We start from the raw sequence: 24499 nt of genomic DNA, 5'->3' as shown, positions 1-24499 counted from the left end.
TAAGTCACTCATGTGCCTCTGCTGTGGCCCTGATAAAAAAAGCCAGAATGATTTGATCTAATGCTCATTGGTACTTGATTATGTACTGGGCCTGAGGGCTTAGTGCAGCCTGCTATAAAGGGATTGTACAGCCAACGCTAATCACCTATTCTGGTTCTGCTGTGGCACGCAACACATATGACTGCATCAGGCCCATCAACCTGAGCCTGAGGTTGTGCTCCACACTTGTCTTTCTCTCTGTCTCACTCTGTCTTCGTCTCTCTGTCCATCAGGAGGGAGCAGGGAGTCTCAGGCCAGCCCAGCTCCATTATGGTGGAGGGCGTTCAGGTGACACTGCCCTCCTACGAAGAGGCCGTATATGGAAGTGGAGGACCCTGCAGTGCCTCTGGTCCTCCTCCTTCTCCACCGCCTCCTCCGGCTCCTCCAGAGTCGCGAGTCCCCATCGTGCTCTCTGAGGGGCTTCCTCAGGGAGCTACTGGAGGCCAAGGCCCCAGCAGAACCCGCCACCACAGAGACTTAGACTTCTGTCTCCCATCCACGTCCTCTTCATCATCCTTCTCCTCCCGCCGTCACGCAGAGACTGTGCTGGTTCATCAGGCCCCCTCTTCCTCTTCCTCTTCTTCATCATCATGGGCTAGAGAGCACCCTGGGGGTGCATGCGCTGGCCCCCTACCGCTCCGTAGAGACTCTGAGAGTAGCGACCAGCACAGTCTGCTTTCTGTCACCTCTACGGATGACTTTTCTGATGGTAAGAGGAGACCAACCATGTTATTCCACACATTGGTTTTTAACAAGATGTCTGACCAAAATCAATATTGGTAATTTGTTTTTGTTTTCTACATGAACGCAAAAGATGGACAATTTTTTGTTGTAGTTCGTTTACTTTGTTAGAATTATAACCAGGGTATGTCAGTTTATCAGCTGCTGAATAAACTCTGGTGGACGCAATTATGAAATTTCATATTACTCATCTTGTTGACTAAAAACCCTGACAAGAGCATTTTCACCGGCCAGCATAATCAATATTTTTTAATAGAAATGTCAACACATTTTCAACGTTATTTATTGTATAGACTCACATTCAGTAAAGTACCAAAAGCAGAGTTAATTAAAAGTTTGGATTGTTTGCATTGGGTTTAAGGGGCAATTTGTGATATGGCCAGAAAAGTTTAGTTAAAAAGTGAAGAATTAACAGTGTTGCAAAGATGTCTGCTAAAGTTAGCATGCTAACCAGCTAGCCCTGGCCCGTATTATATATAATATTAATATAATTATAATATAATAATTATAAGTCATTGTACCATCGAAATGATTTTTAAGGTAAACATGTTACGTGTTGTTACAAACAGGATGAAACAAACAGGAACTCCAGTTTCATTGAAATCTTTTTGGTGATGTAATGGCTCGCATGACTGTATGGTGGGTAGACAGCTGACTCTAATGCCACTGCTCTATTCTGATATATCTGTTCTCTTCCCCCGCAGATATTCCCCTGTTGAAGGAAGCATGAAGCCTGCCAGCCTGCTATCAGCATCAGCAGCAGAGCCCCTATTTCCCTATCTCTCACTGCTGACCAGGACTGACTGACTGTGGCTGTCAACCTTCTTCCCCCCTCAACTCCCCTCAGCAGCCAGCATAGAAAAGACTAGAACTACGCCCATTCCCCCCACGCAACCTCTTCTGCCATTGCTACCCATGCAGAGCAACGCCGACAACCAATACTCAATGCATCATAAGCAATGACGGAGCACCACTGGACCCAGCTGCTGGATCAAAATAAAGACAAGCCAGACAAACAAAGTGGTGCCAGCTCAACATAAATCCTGTAGATCCCATGTATATGAGTAAAACATACATCCTGAGTCAAGGTTGTGTACTATAGGCTATGTATTACCATACACTTGCCTCCTCCCAGGTGTAGTTGTCCATATTAAAATGACTCACAGAGGCTTCATCGGAGCAGGCTATAGCAATCGAGACACGTTGACTCTGTCTGGGATAAGAAAAAAATAACTTGTGATGTTCGCTCCTGACGCCGTGGCGCTCAGAATCAGAATCGTCTTCCCGCTGTACTTGAAAAGTTGTGAGTGGCGGCTGGTGTTTTTTGCAGCCCGCTTTGTGAATGTTGCATGTTGTTTTTTAGTTATTGCTGTCACAGCACGGTGGCCCACTCTGAATGAAGCATGAAGCCTCCCTCCTCCGTCTCTCTCTCTCTCTTTCTCTCTCTCTCTCTCGCTATCTGTGTGTCCGGGTGGCGTCTAGCATGTGGATTAGTGGGATTGAGAACCACTTCACAAGAGCTAAAAACAGGGTGCAGCGTCTTACCGAGCACCATATCACAACTATAAAAAGACCTGTCTTGCTCCTTTTCTTTTCTGTTCGCCAGCTGCACCCACGATCTGGAAGGTGCTTCTCCTGTCGCATGAGTGGGATTGATTGGTGTTTTGGTTCCAGGACTGCGCTGTACATCTTACCTTAATAAGGAGAGGGAGACGTGTAAAGTCACATTTTGTCTGGAAGCAGAGGAGGCACGGTGATTGGGCACATGACTGAACTTTTAACGTTGTTTAATTTTCCTCCCACTGTATTTATTGTTTGGTGTGTGGCTCGGTTTGCTTTGAGTTGCTGAGTCCGAGAGCGTGTGTGTGTGTATGTGTGCGTCTTTGTGTGTCAGCTAGGCAGAAGATGACACGTCCTCATATGGTAGGCCTCGACACAGCCATAGTCTGATTTGCCTCTCTTCAGGCTGCACAATGTCCCCGTCTTTCACCATAAGAAACTAGTCACATGAACAAACCAGCGTCACTTCAGGCATCGGGGTCCACTACACAATGTGTGTATTATTCATCCACTCTCGAGCAAGAATATTTATCATTTTCTGCTGAATGGCTGGAAAACACAAGTCTCCTCAGAGGAAATGACTCCCGCCCACCTTCACACTGTACCGAAGACTCTCCACTTTTGTGCTTTATTGACACAACTGCAACTGGTTGCAGTGAAAACGAGAAAAAGTTTTGTGATATAGCACCCCACCCCCGACACACGCACTCACTGAACCCTCCTAATGCCAAGTGGAAATTTAAGAGAGAATCGTGTTATTTTGTTAGAAATCATCCTCCTGTTTTCATCGCCACTTGAAAAAAGCTTTGGTGGTTGAGCTGGTCACCCTGGAAACAGCATGACTCCAGAGGATCCTGAGAATTACTTTTCAAGCTTAACTGCTCAGAAGAAGAAAAACACCCCCAGAACAACCCGTGTGATTCTGTTCTCAATTTTATTTGGCATTTGTGGCTGTCTGTCAGTGTCAACGGCTACATTATTAATGCAAACAGAATGTTGCCTTAGACTTGTACATTTCTTTTCTATTTTTTTTTTTTTTTGGGATGTATAATCTTAAGCCTCCGCGTTGGTTGCTTTACAGTACTGCAACGTGTTCTGTTTTCCCAATGGCCTTACTCTGTTCTTTTTCTATTCTATGCATAAAACTGTCTTTGTGTATTTATCAATGAGTTTACTTCTGTTGTGGACACGACTAAACGAATGTCCATCCTTCTCTGTCCTCCTGCCCTAGCTTTTCCAGCTACTGTGATGATGATGACGACGATGAACCTATAAGCACCTATATTTCACTATTCTTTTGCTTCTCTTTTGCTACAAGGCATTAAGACATTACGGGATTGAAAAGAAAAAAAAAGTGAAATTAATTTTTGCGTTCAGAAGCACTGTTGTACGGTGTTGCTTCCCTGAAAACAACAGGTTAAAAAAAGTACACATCTTGATTCTAGGTTTCAATGCTTTCAGCTTTGTTTTCTTTTCCTCTGTACATGGCAGTGGGTGTGAAGATAGTAATTTAATATTTGTATAAAGTTTAATTTAATTTTACAGTGTGTATATAACTTTCTAATTAAAGCTTTCTTTTGAATGTGGAAGACGATGTGTCATTATTTAAACCTGTGTCAGACTGTCTGTGTGACTAACTCTTGGAAAAAGTGCACATTTTCAGCCTGAAAAGCAAAGTCTACATCGAATGTCAAGACATTTCCAATGCCCATAAACCATGGCAATGTGTATCTGCTTCTATTAGTCAAAATAATATGATTTAATTTGCCTTTGGATTAGATACTGGAGGAAGCTTCTTTGCACTCCTGTTCAGTATCAGCTTGAGTGGCTGCACTCGCCTACTTCCTGTCTCTGTGTAGCCTGTAATCAATGTAATATTTCTAGAGCTATATATAGTGTACCTGAAGTATAGGGTAGTGCATCATAGTTCCTTGTAATACTCTCCCCAGCAATGAGATCACTTTATAACCTCTGGATGGGGCGTTACGCCATCTGCTCCATCAATTCAAACTCAAGTCAATCATTAACCAATCTAAAGTTATATGTACTCTTGGTCAAAGGTTGTCATAGTTTATTATTTCTTCATAACTGCTTCCTGAATTTTGCTGCTGTGTTTGATTAGACTGCAGAATGACCTGCCCGAGGAGCTCAGCTCCCTTTAAAGCCTTGGTCTCTTTTTAATTACTTCTCAAAACCAATTTTCTGTGCCTGCATTAATGAGAAAATTGCTCTTTCTGACTCAACTTGTGGTTCATTATTGTGTTTTTTGTCCTGCTGTTATACTGTTCTCGCCAGTGAGTCTTATTAAGCTATAGCTGCTGTACAGTGTGTGATCCTGCACAATAATGCTTATTGTGTCTGACTGACACCTAGTGGTCAGAGCTAGAAACTGCAGTTGTATTGGTGAAGGACTGACGTCATGGGTACCCGACAGCTGCACTTTGTTTTTGTTTTTTTAACGTAAAATAACGTCGTTTTTTGCATCGTCACCAAGTGCAGTGTTCATTTTCATTACAGAGGATTTACTATTTTTTCTACAGATCTTATTTTCCTCTTTATTTTGTTATTATTTTTTTTAAATAATCTTTTTTTATTATTCAAGGCAATATAGTAATAATATAGTGACAATCTCAATAACATTATGATTACAGTCATTTCCCCCTTATTTCTTGAATAAAACCAATTGCATTTAGAAATGCGATTAACAGCAAAATAAATACAAGAGAACAGCCCTGTATTTCTGTCTCTAAAGGGAATTGTTTGAACTTGTCACTAAAAGCAGTAACGCATGGTTTCTTTCCTGGTAACTTATGGGTATGGAACTTAGCCATTTGTTAATAATATTTGCTTACAATTTGCTTTATGTACCAATAAGGCAATAAGGCGTCTTGGAATACAGAACTGATATAGTGAGCACCAGTGATGAAATGTCATGTAAAAAGACACTTGCTCAAGTACTGTACTATAGTATAATATTGAGGTACTTGTAGTATTTCCATATGGTATTTAATGCTTCGACTCAACTACATTTTGGAGGCAAATATTGTACTTTTTACTCACTACATTCATTTAGTAATTTTAGTTACTAGTTACTTTTTAGATTACATGCTGGATCACAGTTTAAAACACCAATGCCAATCATCAGACAAATGCTGAATATCGGATATAATCACTGGCCAGGCCCATAATCAATCGACCCATATTGACATATCAATATGACATATCTTAAGTCTTATTCTGTGTTTTGTGAATATTTTTGCTCAATGTGACACATTTAATTTGACTTTTATTGCATATCCATGCACCTGCATATACGCACCAATATCCCAATATCCCTGACTAATTTTGAGTAGTGTAAATGAATAATTTATTTTTACTTACAATTTTTTGCTTGATAATTACCTGCTATTTGTATTAATGTATGACTTTCACTTTTACCACAGTAATATTTTAACATGATATCTTTACTTTTACTCAAATATGACTTTTGGGCACTGGTGAGCGCAGAGCAGAAACGAATACATTTAAATGAATAGATAAAATAAAACAAATTTAGAAATTAAAATATTTTTTAAAATAAAATAAATAGAATAATATAAAATAATGTAAAAATAAATAAATAGAATAAAATAAAAAATACATAGAATTTAATTAAATAAGAATTAATAAATAAATAAATAAATAAATAAATACAAAATAAATAAAACTGACTCCAGAAGATGGCGATAATGCAACAAAGATGGCGGCTGCCGTGAGCCCTGGAAGAAGAAGGAGAAGAAGAAGTAGCCTCCTCCTCCTCCTCCCCCTCCTCCTACTTCTCCTCCCCTTCCTCCTCCGTTATGTTCCCTGGGTCGTTTCCGTTCCCCCTCCCTGAACTGCAGAGGCTCCATTTTGTTTGATTTTTGAGTCTGCGGTCACTGTCGACAGCCAGGTAAGAAACACCACAAGTAGCACCATTTGAAGGCAGATTGCACGGAATAACGTCCGCAATAATGTCACCTGCACTGCTCCTTCTGTACAGTTAAACATCAGCCGCCGAGTGTATGTGTCGTTAGCTTAGCTTAACGTTAGCCTAATTCTGGAAGCTAACTAGGCCTCACAGCTAGCTGGCTAGCTCGCTACAAAAAAATATAATTTGTGAATTCGACGTTTTCGGGTCGTTATTTATCATTTTTAAATGGGCTGTGTTGGCTAAGTCCTCGACAGTAACGTTGGTGTATTTACTCCTGTGTGCAGGTAACCTTACAACATCAAAATGAGCGGATGTCGTATATTCATCGGCCGTCTGAGCCCGTCTGCCAGAGAGAAGGATGTGGAGAGGTTCTTCAAAGGATACGGCCGCATCCGAGATATTGACCTCAAGAAAGGCTTTGGCTTTGTGGTGAGTCACGTAGCATGGAAACGGTTTGACACTTTCCCTCAAAATGCTAGGAATTTCACTCAATTCTGCATTCAGATACAACGTCGTTTATATTTAGCTTTAAATCTCATTTGCCCTAATAATGCTCTTAGGGATCAAGGTGTAAATGTTTCACCGCTTTCCCTTTTACTCCATATCCTGTTTGTTCATACACCCCCTCAGCAAATCAACCCTTTCCCCTCAAATCACAATATGGCACAAGTACAATAGCGAAATTGCAAGCTGCAATGTTCTGTTAAAGGTCAAATGTGACAAATCAGCGTTATAATGTTCATATTGGAGTGATGCAGGGACACACCATTCTCTCCAGATGTAAGAAAACACATTTGTTTGGTGCAGACCCTAGATAATGTCACATCTTCATGATTTTAAGTGTCTAACCTTGAATTGTATCACAATCAAAACATCTGGCAAACTAATTACAGTATGAGTTTTTAGTTAGATCATCATTTATATTGTGACAATATTGAAGGGATCACTATTGGCTCTATCACAGAATATTAACAATGAGACTTTTCATTATTAATCATCAGTAATGTGGAAATGAGACTAAGCTGGTAAAGGCAAATATTAGAACAAGTAGAACAGTCTGGTGAGTTAAGAGAAATTGCAACACTTAAATGCAGCCTGTAAAACCAGGAAGTGACAATACTTTTGCCGTGTCACGATCGAGTGCTATCCAAAAGCCATGGCACGATGGTGTGTAGTCTCATGTCGCGAAAACAATATTATGGGCTGTGGCCGTTTTCTCCTTGATATATACATTTTTTGAAGCTCAGAGGACAAAGGCTCTGCTCACATATTTAAAATAGTTTGGTACTGTCCTCCTCACACATGACATGCAAAACTGCTTAAAAAGGCACAGATGTAAAGGATGATGTACATGTGCTGCGTTCTGTTTATTGTAGGAGTTTGACGACCCCAGAGACGCTGAGGATGCAGTATATGAGCTTGATGGCAAAGAGCTGTGCAATGAAAGGTAGGAATTTCTTTTGAAGTAAATGTGACGTTAATCAAAAACGTAAGCAAAACTGAGATTATGAGTTTTCCTTCTCCGCTTCCTCGCCAACAGTCGTTTCTGTAATTTCAGGGTGACCATTGAGCACGCTCGTGTACGTCTGCGAGGTGGCCGCGGCAGAGGAGCCGGCGGTGGCGGAGGGCGTTTCTCTGATCGCTATGGCAGAGGCTCCCAGAGCAGTCGGAGGTAACATTTTCACACTACCCACAGTATGTGTAAGCACGGTTTCACCTGATGGCAGATAAGTTTAACTTGATGTCATTTAAAAGAGTAAAGAACACGTGTAAATGAATCGCTCTAGATGTACGCTGTGTAAACAGCTCTGTTGTTTTGTGAAAGGTCAATAATCGCTGTAATGTTTGTAATGGCTTCTGCTGGAGTACGTGTTTCTTTTTTGTTTCCTTAAGTAGGATGTAATAAATTACCCACAGACCGAAAATGTTAAACAGCTTAATCAAAATGCAACCCGAGCCCTGCGCTCGCAGCATTTTAAAGATGGTTGCCATGAATTAGCCGCGCTATTGACAAGTAGCTAATGAGAGCTCTTAGGCTGTGTGCCAGAGTCTGTATATCTACCCCAGATTGTTATCGTTTAGTTGATTAAGTCTTTACTAAGTTTTTCCTTCTGTTTTCAGTCGAAACCCTCCTCCGATGCGCACTGAGAATCGTCTGATTGTGGAGAACTTGTCCTCTCGTGTCAGCTGGCAGGTTAGTATTGGCACATGTTTTTTAATGCACAGCAACCCTCTCAAACCACAAATATTATCACCTCCAACAGTCTGCCTCCAACAACATAAATATACATTTGTAGAATTACCATGCTGCTAAAAACATAGAAACTCTGAAGTCAAATCAGTTGCTAATATATATAAATAGACTATTTTGTTGTGATAAGGCCCAAATTGTTTTTGTAAAAGCACTGCTCTGATTAACCTGCATCTCATGCAGTTAAGTAATAAGTCAAAGAGCAAAAGCAAAACAATTAATTTGTTCCTTTTTCAAATTTTAACCAATTCTTCACCCCTTTATTTGCCAGCCTGACTGTTGTGTCATATGGAAGAGCTCGCTTATGGTGGAGTTAACCCCTTCTGGGTCCTTCTGTCTGGGTTGAGCCTGTGGTGTCAGCCAGTCTGTCCTACTCCTAGTTGACGCCTGCTGGTCATGTGAGCGCTCGCTCCACACTAGAGGTGCTGGCGGCCCCTTCGCTCGCTCGCAACGCCCCCTGTCGAAGGCAGGGGGGCGCCTGGTGTGAGGCTGAGAGCGAGAGAGAGGAAACAGAGAGTTGGCAGAGAGAAAGGAGAGGAAAGAGCGAGAGTCGATGGTGATGGTGGTGGCGTATTGATCGATGGTTCGTTAATTTGAGGGGCTTCGATCGATCGATATCCCCCCTCCCTTCCCCCCTCTGGTGTTCCCGCACATCGCGAGCGAGAGAGAGAGTGTGAAATCCTCCCAGGTGTCCATGGATAAAATCTGCTGTTATCCCGAGGTTATGGTGGCTCGGAGAGCCTGCGGCCCACCCCAAAGGGTTTCGCTCTCAGGTAGTAGTTTCCTCTCTTCCACCCTGTTCACTCTCTTTACTGAGGCGGGGTGCCGAGACAGGGGCGGTCCCGGCGCGGAGCCCTGTGCCCTTCTTGCCAGGGACTCTTAGTGCCAAACGCTGCCTAAAGCGGCGCCACTGCAGTTCAGTTCATGCAGATGGTGTTCATGTCTCTTAGTTGTAATGAGAAGTGGGTCCAAGAATCTCAAAGCTGGTGCAAAGACTCAGCCTGTCTAGTCATAGCACTTGTCAAAACTGGTTGATCATTAAATTGGCACTCATTACATTATTCAAAGTTCTATATTTTTTGTTATACCCACTTTGTTGAAGGTGTGGCTGATTAACAGCGTCCGAGGTTCTTGGACTCCTCCTCCTTATCTGCAGTAGCCTATGTAGTCCTCTCAGAGAATCAAACCTTCTCTCTTTTTGGGTAAATCAGTCCTGTTTAAATGTCTTTGTGTCTGGAGCCTCTCCATAAGTTGACTGATGTTTACGTGTGTAGGACCTGAAAGATTTCATGAGACAAGCTGGAGAGGTGACATTTGCAGATGCACATCGCCCCAAGGTCAACGAAGGGTAAGATCATCCTCTCTGTTCGCATGAACTGACTATTAATACCATCCAGTTCATGATAAAAAGCATATATAACATTGAAACTAATTGTCGGCCCATGTGGTTTGTACAGGGTTGTTGAGTTTGCCTCTTACAGTGACCTGAAAAACGCCCTCGAGAAACTGTCTGGAAAGGAAATGAATGGCAGGAAAATCAAGCTCATTGAGGCAGCAAAGAAGAGGTGAGTGGTCTGCTGGATCCTGCAGTCAGTTAAAAACAAATCAATACATATTATTGTAGTCAGCTGATTGTGGCTGGTGCAATCCTATTCAGTGATAACTTCATTCAATACTCACAAATCAATTTCCACCCTATTCAGAGAACTGAGGCAGTTAGATGAACAATGACAGGCTCATTTTATATGGCTTATAATCACCTTAGTTTGGATAGGATAAGGGATGTATGAAGCAAAAGGCCAAAACTGTTAAACTTGGGTTATCACAGTATAGATATTAAGAAGAAAATGGGATGCTTGCTCAGTCATAATTCTGCTGTTTGGAAAGTAAATTCAGTTCGTTAATATAACACTTTTCAGGAGAGCTCTTCACTGGCTGAGCATACATGTGCTTTTAAACCAGCACCTTGTTAACATTTAAATGAAATAATAAAAATAAAGTGTGAAGGATGGACCAACACATAAATAAAATAGAAGCCAGACTCAGGGAAAGCATCACACCGCCAATCTCACCAACTGTTTTTGATTTAATTTATTCTCTGAGCACTAAATGTATTGTGAGGTGAGACATAGTTGATTCTGGGAGAGAGACTCACATGATGGAGCAGCACATGAGGCAGGTTGATGGAAAGCAGAAGAGGTACTGTTTTGAATGAAATTAAGAACATTAGAGAAAGAAATAGATTCTATTTAAGTGTGTAGGTGTCACCAGGTTTGGTACGGGTGCTGGAGTCCATTGGAAACGCTTGAATTTTAATTTCCTTTTTGAAATTGTAGCTGCATCACTTTTATAATAAATATATAAACATCTATATGTAATTTACTGCAGATATCAGTTGCCAGGAAAAGCTTGAAAATGCAGGATAAGTTCTTGAACTTGTCTCTTGAAAAAGTGTAGGAACCCCGTGTTGAACATAATTATAGAAACGTAGTCCTAATGTTATTCTTCCTCCCTTTTTGTTTCCTAGGTCGAGAAGTCGTTCCCGGTCTGAGAGCTCCTCTCGCTCACGGTCCCGTTCTCGTGGTCGCTCTCCATCCCGCTCCCCCAGACGCTCCCGCAGCCCCGCCAAGACCCACAACCGGTCGCGCTCCCGGTCCCGCTCTGGCTCCCCTGCTGGCGGTGCATCCTCCCCAGCCCCCAAATCAAAGGAGCCCGCTAAGAGGTCCTCAAAGACGAGCAAGTCTGCCACTCCTCCGTCCCCTCTGCCGGCTCAGAGAGCCTCCATGTCCCGTTCCCGCTCTCGTTCTCGCTCACGTTCCCGTTCTCGCTCTCCTTCTACTGACAGCCAGCGCTAAAAGCTGCGTTTAAGTTTAACCAATCATCAGTAGGAACAACTTGTGTCAGCTAGAATCAGCTTGGACGAGTTGGCACACTGGAGGTCCCTTCTGAAAGCTGAGACAAGTTTGGTTTTTCATGTCTGGGTTGTTTTCATTACTAGTTTTTCGCATTAAATCACAGATACATCGTCAGACCGGAACAAGGATATCAGGTCAAATATTTTATCATCATTAATAGGGCATTTATAAATTGAATAACTAAAGATAAGACACTTGTGATGCTGTTTGTGTCCTCCCACTCATTACCCATCCAGCTACGACTCGTATGTGTGTTTACACCCAGTGACTCCACCTCTGATCATTTTTATTAAAGCAGCACCTCCGGGACTGGTCCTGCACCGTTGTTACTTCTCACAAAATCACAAAAATGCCCAAGTCTCACTGTTATTGGGCCTGTAAAGTTAGTGATATCGACACTTTGCAGAAGAGGGAATCTGTAAATTTCCGCAGTATTTGGATGCTTTTGATAAGTCATGTGACCACTTTCTTAACTTTATTGTCAGTGAGAATTTTTTAATCACCTTTTCCATTTTTGTCCGTATCGCTCATGTTTTCCAAGTCACTTCTTCCTGTATTTTCTGACATACCATACTGACCACAGCTGGTGTATGTGATATCTATTACTTAGAATGCTTGCATGTGCTTTTGTTTGATCGAAATTATACTCTTATTATCACTATTGAAATATTTTATTTGTGCTTTAGGCTCAAATAGAAACCACCATCATAACTGGCATTGGCAGCTTCGGTATCATGAACACTGTACATTAATGCACGTTGTTCCTGCAGTTGAACAGCTGTACAGTAAAGATCATCCCTTTTTTCTTGCCGCTAACTGAGAGATGTAATGCTTTTCTGAAGATACGGTCAACTCTTTAATTTCAACACTGTAACATGGTGTTGCTCACAGAATGCAGTTTATTCTAGCATTGTAATTTTCTTTTTTATTTGGTGTAGGTTTTTTTTTGTGTACAGCATTACAGACTTTTGTTTTACACAAGTGTGCAAAGTAATTCCAAGAATCTGTTGGTACTGTGACTGATGTTACTGTGGTACAAATGAACGTGTAGACAAGAGTTTGGAAAAACCTTTTTTTGTACATAGGGATTTTATTTTCAGTGGAAAAATGATGGACGTTTGTATGGTGTAGGAAGACGATAGACTTAAAAAATAAAACAATTTTAACTAAATCACTATTTGTGTTCATGAGTTCTTTATATGAAACATCTACAAATACAATTGCATGTTGTAAACTCACAATTCATAATGTAAAAAATATCTTGGCACAAACTGCAGTTTTTCCATTTGTTTCAAGTACTGCAGAGCCTTTGCCTCTTTGGTCAGCAGGAGTTCAGCGTTTGAGATGCATCCGTCATGGAGTCTCTTGAGGTGGCTCTTCAGTCTTTTCGTCCGTTTCTGCTTTTTCATATGTCTCTGTAGGCCAGACAGACACGTGGATAAGAAGGATAAACCATTTTATTAAAGTTTTCAGTTAACAGAATCATTAAAGGGTTACTACATAGGTGTAAAAAGCCTTTTGTGGCTCTAGAGTAAGCTGCGTGTGATCTGATATATTGCCGAGAGTGATGTCATTCAGTGGCAAAGTTGCATTGTGGGAAATGTAGGCACCAGGTTTTGAAAAGCAGTCCACAAATAATCAAAATCGATACATCAGAACCAGTTAAACACTTTTGTTATTCTTTCCTCCTTTTCAAAACTGAGCGCTGTTGATTGCAAAATGCACTAAAATATATATTAATGGCTTTAACATTTATGTATTTGGCAAGAGACCATGGTATAAGTGGGATAATGCCCTTTGAGGGGTCCATAATCTGGAAGTAATTGGTCTCCATGACAATCATTGTCCATTGATTCCTGATAACTGACACCATGTTGAGCGTTATCCATTAAGCTACTTACCAATGTAGTTCTTTAATTTATAAGAATTACAAAATTAGAACCAGAAGTAGTTACATTTGTAATGGAAGCAGCTGTAAGGTAAACAATTTTACCTTCGGGGATAATAAAGTATTTGTGATTCTGATTTGTGCTTGATAAATAACTTTAAAGATTAACGGAGTGTAAAAGGGGCACTATATAGTACGAAAGTCCTAAAGGGCCATGCATTCATACATTTTATTTCCTCCGTTTTCCCGTGATAACGAGATTATTTCATTTGTTTTCTCGAGATCTCGAGTTATTATCTCGAAATAACAACTGCCGTTCCAAGATAACAGGATCATTTTCCCGAGATCTCGAATTAATTATATTGTTATCTCGGGAAAACAACGTTTCGTTATCTCGAGATCTCAAATTAATTATATTGTTATCTCAGGGGAAAACAAAGTTTCGTTATCTTGAGATCTTGAGAAAAAAATATTATTATACAAATATTCATCTTCTCCATTACTTGATAAACAAGCTGTTCTCAGAGGAAAATAAGGTCCCAGAAACCTGTTCGAAGCTAGAAAGGTGGCAGGTTCCTAAATAAACAAGGTAAAACCTTGAAGTGTGTTGTGCTTTATGGTCAGTTTGTTTATTCAGTTTATTCAGTCATTAACACAAAAAGTTTGTTTATTTAGTTTTTTTATGCATACAACAAAATCCATCAATGAAGATCTTTCTCTTCTTATTAAAGAGTCTGTCTTCTCTAAAACTACTACCTTAAGCACTGTCTGCAATTACTTTTCTGATAATCAACTAATAATTTCTGCACTATGTTAAAGGCCTTCCTCGACACTTCAACCCTGTAAAATCCTGGTGTCAGCCTCACCTTTCTTTTTCCGTGTGAACCATTGGTGGCACCTGAACAGCACAATGATGACCCCCGCCTCCATCAGCTGGATGGCCACGTAGACCATGGGGAACAGGAACAGAGGGCCGATCAGCTCTGGGGGGAAGGCCACCTTCAGGATGGTGGAGCACAGCTGGATGTTCTGACAGCCTGTTTCCATAGCAACAGTCCTACACTCCCTGAGTGGAGGTGGATGGATGTACACATAAAGGAAAGCTCATGACTCTTTGTTCCCTGACATGAGTACAATGCTACGTGTCACAGTGTCCATCAGAGCTTGAGTGCACTTACGAGTGTTTGAGTCTGAAGAGCGCAGAGATGACGTAGCCGAAGGTGTAGCCTATGAAGGGCATGAGAGCGCCGATGGCCATGAGGGGAGGAGCCAGCACCATCAGGATGGAGCCTCCGAGCCCAATGTTGGCGAGGGTACCGATCAATACAATGGCGATCATCAGTATAATGATGCCTGCCTGAGAGCAGCAGAAACAAGTTAGACAGTAGATTCATCAGCCTTTCTATTGTTTTCAGTGAGCTGCAGTGGATGACATGTTCCTTCACTACCACAAACAGTTTGAGCAATATTTACAAAGAACTACAGTGCAGGGTTTTTAAAAATATTTTTTATTGGATTACATTTACCGTGGCTGGGCAATATAACTTTAAATGATTATTTTCAGACTATATATCCTGATACACAATATACATCTCTATTTTGGGGCTGGGCAACAATATCAGTATAGAGTGGTATAGTTTTTTGTCTTAAAACCCTGCAATCAGTTAGCATTTTTGCACATCCAGTTACCTTGACTCAAAGATTTTTACACGTTTTGTTCTACGGCATAAAAACATAATTAAATGTCCCACAATTTAATTAGTGTCTTAAAAACAGCGGTTGCTAACAAGCGGCTAAATGAGACTACAGAGGTTGTCACGGACATTAAACGTCATCAGAAACCGAACACGGAGACTTATCTACTGCATTTCATTATTTATACCAGTGAAATAACTATTAACTAAAGTTTAATTAACTATAAATGGACCATTAATTGGTGATACCAATTATTGTCTTAAAATGACACCAGTGCACTGAAACAGTAAACTTCACAGGTAATCTTCTGTATCATAATCTCTAAAAAGAAAAGTTCACATCAGCACATATCGAGCAACACATACACCAGTGTCGATATATCTGTGATGGGCCGGTATCAGCTGATAAGTCGAGGCTCGAGCATGCACTAACCTTTGTGATGGTCTTGGAGTACTGCGGCCTGTAGTAGTTGATGAGGATGCCGACACCGCAGGGAATGAGGAGTATGACCAGCGATACCATGATCTGCGTGTAGGGCACGGCGTTCCGCAGTTCAGGGAAGCCCTGACAGTAGAGGTAGAGCAGCAGAGGCATCATGCCCAGAGCCAGCACCGTGGAGCAGCAAGTCATCACAATGCTGAGGGGGAAACACAGGGGATAACCTCTGGCTAGTGAACAACTGCTGCTGGGCCAGAGTCAAATAAAAAACCGACGGATAGTAAACCACAGAGAGACGGTGTCGATCATACAGATCAGATTGATAATGCGATGTGATCATAGTTCCAGAACAGCTCTGTCTAGCTTGGTTGTTTTCTCAACGGCTGTTAAGAAGGATAAGAACGAACTTTCAGCTTTACAGCCACTGGATGATTTTCATGTGTCCTAACTCTTTTTCTGTTGACCCGTTAACCTTTCCCCTTGTGCCACCGAATCTTCCTTTTATACACACGAAAGGTCAATGAGTATGAATCAATTAAATTTTACTTGACTGCATGCTGTTAAGTTTGTGAGGCATACTGATCATTGTATTCTCCAGGAGGCCGCAGGTCAGATGTCCAACTTGTTAACTGCAATATTTTCTTCAGAGTAGACATCTGTTCCAGGATTTACTGCCCTCACACTGCTCCGTTATACAGCAGCTGTTTCATAACATGCCGCCATCACCTTTACATTCCAGGCCTATTGTAACATGTTGTTTTTGAATGTGAATTTGCTGAGATATATAGTAATATCTGGATTCTGATACGTTGCCAGCACTGATTGGCACACACAGCACGTGATGGGATGTTGTCTCGTACTTCATCATTATCTGAAAGAATCTGTTGGATCTGTGGTGTTTTAGTTATCGGCTGTTCTCACCATCTGTTAGCCTGATAAGCAGCCACACACCTGGTCCTTGATGATAAGACCATAGTAAAGTAAAGATTGACCCAGAATGTTGGGTTTCACAGTCAACCTTCCCTGATATATACCTGGGCTCACAGAAGCTTCTGGAGCCACCAACCTCTATAGTTGCAGTGTTCGCTTGTGTGTACCTGAGGTTCATGTCTCCCTGCAGAGCCAGGGCCAGGATGTTGGAGAGGCTTCCTCCAGGACAGCAGCCAAAGGTCAGAACCACCACAGCTCTGATTTCAGACAGCTGGAGCGCCTACAGCATGAAATCATAGCACATTCATACACAGCTGGCAATTTCTAGTGCTGCTGACAATGTCTATCGCTGAGACTGGTGCTGATCTGATGTTGATAATGGAAATTGACTAAATGTTACCCAGTTACTCAAGATAGTCCACATGTAGGAACTTTTTTCTTTCTGTATCACCGCGCCTAAGGAAGTGCGCACCTACTCGTGGACGAGAGGCTAACTAACTAAACGAGCTACAGCAAAGTCTTTGGTTTATTTTGAGTGACCGGGTCATGATTTCTCCATGTAGTTCTGTAATATTGGACAGAAGGCAGACATCTCTATGGCTAATAGCTCCAAAACTTGACAACTCACACCAAAACAATCTAGAGAGAAGAATAGCTCTGCAGGAAAGAGGAAAAATATGCATTTTTGATTTTGTGGTGAACTGTCCCTTTAACTACCAGAGCTGAAGGTAATACCAACCTTAGCTAAACAAAAGGCTGTAAGGGGCATGACGCCATACTGGGCCAGCGCTGCTATCGCCACCCCCTTAGGTTTCATTATGTGATGCTGCAAAGAAGAAAAAAAGATGTTTTGGCACAGAAATCTTACAAAGAAGGTGAAGACCTACTATATAAACACAGATGATGTACTTAAACTAGTGGATATCACCTGAAGTCACCTTGATTTTGGACACCTCCATGGTGCATCCCATTGAAACCATGGTGATGGTTAAGACAGTGATCAAAGATATGTTGATGGTTTTGTTGATTACTGGCGACATCAGAGGCGTGTAAACAGAGCTGGTGTTCGCAGCCGTCGAGTTGAACCAGAAGCTTTCATTGAGCCATGAATCTGGATCAGAGAGTAGATCTGCTGTGGAGTTCGTGGTGGATGCCATGTTGGAGCAGCACGTACTAGGTTACAGCTGTCACAGCTGGGGGTGCTGAGGGATCAGTCTGTATAATGATGTTATTGTAAATGTTGAGCGTCAGTCATGTTTCCTGTCTTCATTTGAATGGTCAATCATTTACAATAACGTGAAAATGTTTTACACTACAGAGTGAACCTGAACACCAACATATTAAAGGTCAAAGCAGCCGCAGCAACTACAGTCAACAACAGCACAGAGATGACGAGGGAGAGGAAAGTCCCCAGACTCCCTTATAAAATTACTCAATTTTGAGAGTTGTTGAGTTAAGAGCAGCTTTATAGACTTTGTGGAAAATAGTCTATGACAAATTCTTAATTAGAATCTTGTAAATTCGGCTGAAGTTATACATTAGACCCTTTAGTTCTTTGTGTTAAAATCGTAATGTCCATTTGCCTATAGAGCATCGAAGTGCATCTTCTATATGCATTTTTTTTTGTCAATTGATGGTTTTTTTAATGCGTCATTTCGGGGGTGCTGCAGCCCCATCAGCAATGGTTTGATTTTGTTACTTTCAGATTTCACATTTTCACATCTTTAGAAGACCTTTGATAAATTCATTATTGATCCACTCGTTCCATCACAGAACGATGAGGGCAGTAGAAATCATTGAAACGAAGACTGCCATCATATACATGTTCTCTACGAGTGTATGTAAATATGGGGATAGAATACTGACATAAACCGCGCGCGCGGATGTTTGGTTTGCGCGCGCGCGGATCCAATTTGCAAATCAAACATCCGCGCGCGCATTTTTTCTCCCCCGAGCACTTTCAAAGCACTCGCGAGCTATTTTGTATCCTGCATCTCTGCCCCCTCGAGCACTATTGTAGCCTGTGAGGAGAAAAACAGCTCGAGCGTGCGCAGAGTCCGCTCGCAACACTTTCCCCTGCTCGCGCTCAGTGAGTTTGTTTAGTGGGCGGTTTTTGTCAGCAAGGGGGCGGGCCTGGGAGGCATGCCAATCACCATTGTATCCCGAATATAATTGGTTGAGCGAATTCGCCATTGGACAGCAAGGTAAAGTTGCTAGCTGTTGTAGCTAAACAGCTGTTGTAACGTTATGCTACCTTTACTCGTTTGTTATTATCAGTTGTTTTGCACGTCATTTTAATATTTGTCCATCTAAGTCTGTGTGAAATGCCTACAATTATGCTAGAAGTGAGTTAACTGGACCCTGCTCAGTCATATAAGTAAGGCTTAGGGGTGTTTTGATATTAATTTTGATGTATTAAAGTGTGGTGTAGTGTGGTCTGTGTTCACAAATGAATGTACCAGAAGAAATATTCTAAATCATGTAATTAATGTCATGTATCCCTATAGTTGGTGAGTAAAAACTAAAGATACAATTAATACACTGTTCATCTGTGGATGTACAGTTGACACCATCAAAATAAAGAGGAAAGATGAACCTCGGCCATATATTTTCTTCATGCAGTCTTTATGCAAGACATCAGTTTTAAAACCTAACAAAATATTACCTTTAATTGCAGAGTATCCAGAGGACCAGAGTAGAGAGCCTATGAGACCCTTGGAGAGGCAGATGTCTGAAAACTGCCACCATAACCCCTGTACCCAAAACCTCAGCCATCACAAGCCTGAATGATTACCCTCACGTCGGTGATTATGAAAATGCTTTGAGAGACTACTGCCCCACATTAAGGCATGCATCCCTCCTGACCTCGACCAACACCAATTTTCATACAGGACCAATAGATCCACTGCACAGAAAACTGACAAACTACAAACACTGGGTCTGGGAGACCTTCTCTGCAGGTGCAAAGGACTTCCTCACCAACAGAACCCAGTGCATCAGCATCAGCCACCACACCTCCTCCAGCATCACTTAGCATGCACCTGCCTCCCCCAGGGCTGCGTCCTTAGTCCAGCAGGACACCTCGCACCCCGGACACTCCCTGTTCCCCATCCTCCCCTCAGGCAATAACTATGTGCAATAACTGCTGTGTTTTTAGTCATTTACTACTGAGTAATCTATCTATGTGGAAGGAGTGTCGCTCACCTCAGGAGTGAAGGAGTCTCAACACTGATTCAGTTTTGTATTTAAACACTGTCTTTTAATTAGAAGAGATGGTTAATCTTTGTACTGTACCCACATGAAACATGTAGTATTAGTACATGAAACATATATTATCACTGTGGTATTGTATTTGTTGTTTGTATTCATCAATGAAGGTATACACATGCTCTAATTATGTCAGTAAAAAATGCAACAATTCATGAAATAAAGTTATTTTTTACTGGTGTATTGTATCCTCTCTGGCCATAGTTATAAGACTATTAAAATGCAAAATGTCTTAAAGAAGTGGAGGGAGTTATAAAATACCCAATAAAGGAAATGGTGTGTTGTAGGATGTGTAGATTGAGAAGATGTCAGAACAGTGCAGTTAACAAACACATCAGAGTCAGGTTCTGAGTTCCAACTTCACATTTAATTGCTGAACACAATGTGTCACAACAATATGACTGAACACATTTATAAAAACAACAACAGCAGCAGCATGTTTAGAAAGTGCGTCTAATTATTTGCATGGCCTCGGACAGACCAGCCACAGCCACCGTACTCTCCTGAGATATTGGTGCCCTGCACTTAGGGCAGACATCATCCCTGGCCATGAGCAGTGTCAGGCAGCACAGGGCCAACACAGGACCTTCCATTTCAGCTGTAATGACAATAACAACAAAGATGTCAAGTTTATTTCAAATTGATGAAAGAAACCATACACTAGAGAGTGTAGTGCTATTACACTCATTTAACAGTGGTATGCCTGTATGATTGAACTACCACTACACTACTACCACTACTAAGATGTGAAATTAAAATTAACAAATATAAACAAAGTTCAGACTTCTTATTAGTTATAAATTATCATGAAGAATAAGTGTAGCTGCTGTATCACTCATTTCAGGAAAAAGGATGTGTGAGGATTGTGTTTTTTAGCTATAGTTGAGCAGGCTGGAGTTGAGGAAGCTTTGTACAGTGGTGTGCAGAGTGGAAATGATTCTTGAAATAAAAGTTTCAAAGTTCATTAATAAAGTTTGAAAAATAAATTCACTCTCCAAATAAAGTCCAACAATCAATGTGATTACTTCATGTCATAATGCAAACTGTAACATGGGCTAATAGATTACAAGAGCATAACTGTAGGCATTTCACACAGACTTAGATGGACAAATATTAGAATGACGTGCAAAACAGCTGATAATAACAAACGAGTAATGTTACCATATAACGTTACAACAGCTGTTTAGCTACAACAGCTAGCAACTTTACCTGCAAACAAAATAGCATTGTTAGCGTTGGCTATGTTCTGAAGTTAACAGCTAACTACGTTGCTGGCAGGTCAACAGATTTAAACAGTGTTTGGTTGAAGACGTTTGGTGGATAAGGTCAACAAAAAGGTTTGACTTACCTCATGAGACTGCAGCAGCAGCGGCTCAGTCTTCGTCTCAAACACGGTGTGTTTACTTTGAAAATCCCGGTGATTATCGAGCAGGGGAAAGTGTTGCGAGCGAACTCTGCGCATGCTCGACCTGTTCTTCTCCTCGCAGGCTACAATATTGCTCGAGGGGGCAGAGATGCAGGATGTTTGATTTGCGCGCGCGCGCAAGTGTCATTGCTCGCGCGCGATTCATGTCAGTATTCTATCCCCATACTGTAAACCTCTGACCACAGTAATTGTGTCAATAAATACTTCTGCTGTTACAGCGAAGTGTCCGTTGCTTCTCAACAAGTACACATGTGTTGATAAGCAGTGGTAATTTCACCTTTACTCTCGGCACCTGCAGCAGAAAATACAGTGTGTTTATTCATAGTCGATACTGTACTACCTGTATATTTATGTGTTCAGCACATACAGGATGCTGACTGGCAGAGAAAAGGCAACATGGCTACAACTTTAAGTCCCCCTATTTATCATTTATCAGCATTATACAAATATTTAGTGAAAAACTTTAATGTAGCTGGACACAGAAATGTAAGTTTATTAATGGGATGTCAATAATTCAATCATGAGATTAAAAAAGTGAAAATTGAGATACAAAATGTCAACACTAAACTCATAATTATACTATGGGAATAGTTTTGATCATTTTTTGGCCTTTACCTGGCAGAAAAGGGCGTCCATATGTTAAGTTGTATATACACAGGAGAGAGAAGTCAGTCTTTTTTTATTACAAGATTTTATAATTGCTTTATTAAGTATGATGTCAGTATTTATAAAATCCTGGATACAGCACTGTATGCAAGAAAATTGCAGTTTATAGCTAGCTAACATCAACGCGCCCTGCACCCCTGCTGACATGCAAGACATCCAGAAACTGCTGACTGACAGTAAACATGTGTATATATCTGCAGGAAGTCACTTAAATCTGGCTAATTTGATAAAGACACCCTGCTTTTGCCTTTTTTCTCTCAAACCTCACTCTCCAAGTGAGCCTCCATCTCCAGAGCTGACAACCACATCCTCCCTACTGGCATGCTCACAAGCTGTGTGCAGACAAGTTACCTTCGCAGGATTTCTCACATCTATATTTCACTCATAAAAAGAAACACGTGCACAAAGAAAAAGTTACTAGAACACCACTAGTTACTTACTGCTTGGCTGTTCTGAAGGTGAGAATTGCACACTTATTCTCAGAGGTCAGCTTGTAGAAAACGGCAGCAAGAGCTCCCAGGTGGATTCCCAGTAAACACACTTCTCCCTGTAGGAGGTGGGCCAAGGGGAGATTACGTGTATTCAGACGATCCCCACCGAGGGAGGACCTAATTTTGTGGACAACATCTTAATTTTTCAACAAATTAAACAAAAATTGTTGGCACTCTTACCTCTTGCACATTTTCTGTTTATCTGTAACTTCGTCTGAGTTACCGGTTCCGGCAAACCGAGCGGGCAGCTATGCTCGGGGACCGACATGTATGACGTCATTGCAGGTATTGTCCAATGACACGCCTCGAAATTTCCCGGAGTTTAACTTTTTTTCCCCCTTCGTTTGCCGGTTACCATGGTTACCATGGATCTGTTTAACTCGCCGCTGCGGTTAAGCTATTGGAGTACAGTACATCAACACTTTGCACACACATTGCTAATATAACGCGCATTTTGCGTATCAATCACTTTAAGAGGAGGTAAGATTAATCAAATTAACGGTCTATAAAGTTCGTTATTAAGCTTGATGAGAGGAAAATGTATAATGTCCTGTCATCCATTCTTTTGGAAAAGAAAACAACTCACTGGACCTCAGATGTTGGAAATTGGTAATATTATGTGCAAAACTCACAGTGACATTTTGAGGACATTATAAATGTAACAGAAGACTGAAGTTTTCAAAAGAAGGGATGTGCCTTCATTAATTGTCCATTTAAAAAAGTTAACTGAACCTCAAACTTCAGGAACCTGCCACTATGCCAGTGTGGCAAGTGGAGGGTCGAAAAAGGTGTCGCCAACAACGCCACCTGGGGAGTTTCGCCCCAGGAGATAGTTAATTGTTTAGAAGAAATAATTAAGTAGCCTACCTTTACTGTTATTACAGGTCGCACAGTCCGAAATACCACGGGCAAGAGACGTTTTTTTTAGAAAGATAAACAATTTTATTGAACAGTTAAATAGAACACATCAAAATCATCATCGGCTGACTCACGTGCTGCCAGACTGGGGCCAAAATGAAGGGGTGAACAGAGCTGGGGCTACCTCGGCGCCCGAAATCAAATCAAGGGATGGATAATTAACAAAAACACCCGTGACACCGCACACACAAACTCAGCAATATACATTAACACAACATTAATACAAATATTAATTAATTTAATTAACGAAGTTCCCAGGGGCAGCAATCAAAGCCCCGATGCCAGCTCGCAGCAGCCTCTGAGGTCAGATGACCGCTCTGACGTTGCTCCAAAGAGCTGACGAGCCACAAAACACAGTTTCAGTAAGCCAAAACAGCAGTGGGTCCAGGAGGTGATGGCGTTGATGTTTTGGGGCCTCACCGGCATAGCATCATGGACTCAGAATGAATATTCTAAAGGCAACACACAGAACAATAGCAATCAGCTGGAGGCGGAACAAAATGGAAAGCGAGGAGCGGACAACGCCGACTTACCACGTAGAGACATCACTACAAAACACCCAGCGGTCTGCCACCCTGCAGCGGAGACAACTGTCGAGAAGACGCAGCGGTGCGCGTTACTGCGCCTTACCTGTGCGCTGCAAGAGGAAACGTGTGTCTGTGGCGGAGATACCAAGGACGCACCAACGACAGCAGAGCCACGCCACCTGAGCTTCACCACGCTGACGTCCACTCCGCCACGCCAGGTGAAACCAGCTGCTCTATAGAGGTGCGCCCGCCCATCAATCAGTGCACCAAGGAGATACAGCGCCCCGCTGTGAGAAGGAGTGAGGGTGCTCCGGCTACACCAGCTAACCGTGGCTACCACAGAGACTGCTACAGCCACTTCACCAATGTCACAAACATAAAACGAGCCCAGAGAAGATGTGAAAAGGCACCTTTATTTCAGAAAGAGGCTGAAAAAGAGGGTAGGTGTTAAATAAGAAAAGGATGCTCTTGTCAATGTGAATCTTGAACTTCAGCTGTGAATCTGTGAAGAAAAAGAATAGAAATTAGCATGAAAACACAATGACATTATGCACATTACATTTGAGAACCAAGCTTTGTCTTTAACTCGTATGACATACGTTTATTACACTGCTTCTTAGAATTATGTGGTGGGGAAAAAAATCAGATATAACAACTTTCTCGCTGGATGTTCCTGGTGTTTCCCCCTGAGCCCCCTGCGGCACATAAATGCACTAGCCCCGTGACGATATGAATGAGATTCCTTCAATTAACATACATAATTAACATTATTAGCCTAACTACTAAAATATACAA

General features: G+C 41.6%; 3 protein-coding genes across 6 annotated transcripts in view; 2 read left to right on the top strand and 1 right to left on the bottom strand.

The window, feature by feature from the left end:
* susd6 (sushi domain containing 6) overlaps nt 1–3929 on the top strand; it is a 34718-nt gene extending 30789 nt beyond the window's left edge. For both annotated transcript variants that reach the window (XM_084378066.1, XM_084378067.1), the window contains exons 6-7: nt 273–748; nt 1485–3929. In XM_084378066.1, the coding sequence (XP_084234192.1) occupies nt 273–748; nt 1485–1510 (502 nt within the window). In that variant the 3' untranslated portion in view covers nt 1511–3929. The remainder of the gene's footprint in view (nt 1–272; nt 749–1484) is intronic.
* Nucleotides 3930–6136: 2207 nt separating this feature from the next.
* srsf5b (serine and arginine rich splicing factor 5b) lies at nt 6137–12633 on the top strand. The gene is made up of 8 exons (XM_084377907.1): nt 6137–6271; nt 6577–6721; nt 7669–7739; nt 7851–7964; nt 8414–8486; nt 9818–9891; nt 10001–10108; nt 11071–12633. The coding sequence occupies exons 2-8, from the start codon at nt 6596–6598 to the stop codon at nt 11396–11398; spliced, it is 894 nt and encodes a 297-aa protein (XP_084234033.1). The 5' UTR covers nt 6137–6271; nt 6577–6595; the 3' UTR covers nt 11399–12633.
* slc10a1 (solute carrier family 10 member 1) lies at nt 12517–22299 on the bottom strand. 3 transcript variants are annotated; one of them, XM_084377903.1, is made up of 8 exons: nt 22209–22299; nt 17348–17624; nt 17149–17235; nt 16577–16689; nt 15474–15678; nt 14525–14703; nt 14213–14412; nt 12517–12873 (listed from the first exon to the last, which is right to left on the bottom strand). In XM_084377903.1, the coding sequence occupies exons 2-8, from the start codon at nt 17564–17566 to the stop codon at nt 12812–12814; spliced, it is 1065 nt and encodes a 354-aa protein (XP_084234029.1). In that variant the 5' UTR covers nt 17567–17624; nt 22209–22299; the 3' UTR covers nt 12517–12811. The 3 variants fall into 3 exon arrangements, with proteins under 3 accessions (XP_084234029.1, XP_084234031.1, XP_084234030.1); XM_084377905.1 differs by having other exon boundaries at nt 17348–17520; XM_084377904.1 differs by having other exon boundaries at nt 17348–17582; nt 22209–22273.
* Between the last annotated feature and the right edge of the window lie 2200 nt (nt 22300–24499).

Source organism: Pagrus pagrus (genome assembly GCF_965226575.1).
Source record: "Pagrus pagrus genome assembly, chromosome: 16".
In the NCBI taxonomy this organism is placed as follows: Eukaryota; Metazoa; Chordata; class Actinopteri; order Spariformes; family Sparidae; genus Pagrus; species Pagrus pagrus.
This window is presented reverse-complemented; position numbering and strand designations above follow the sequence as displayed.

Bases quoted from the DNA above. Each gene is read 5' to 3' on its own strand.
- srsf5b (XM_084377907.1), top strand. From the start codon at position 6,596: ATGAGCGGATGTCGTATATTCATCGGCCGTCTGAGCCCGTCTGCCAGA. The intron at 7,740-7,850 runs GTAGGAATTTCT...CTGTAATTTCAG, and splicing joins AAAGAGCTGTGCAATGAAAG to GGTGACCATTGAGCACGCTC. The intron at 8,487-9,817 runs GTTAGTATTGGC...TTACGTGTGTAG, and splicing joins CCTCTCGTGTCAGCTGGCAG to GACCTGAAAGATTTCATGAG.
- slc10a1 (XM_084377903.1), bottom strand. From the start codon at position 17,566: ATGGCATCCACCACGAACTCCACAGCAGATCTACTCTCTGATCCAGAT. The intron at 16,690-17,148 runs GTTGGTATTACC...TTCATGCTGTAG, and splicing joins CAGCCTTTTGTTTAGCTAAG to GCGCTCCAGCTGTCTGAAAT. The intron at 14,704-15,473 runs GTTAGTGCATGC...TGCTGCTCTCAG, and splicing joins ACTCCAAGACCATCACAAAG to GCAGGCATCATTATACTGAT.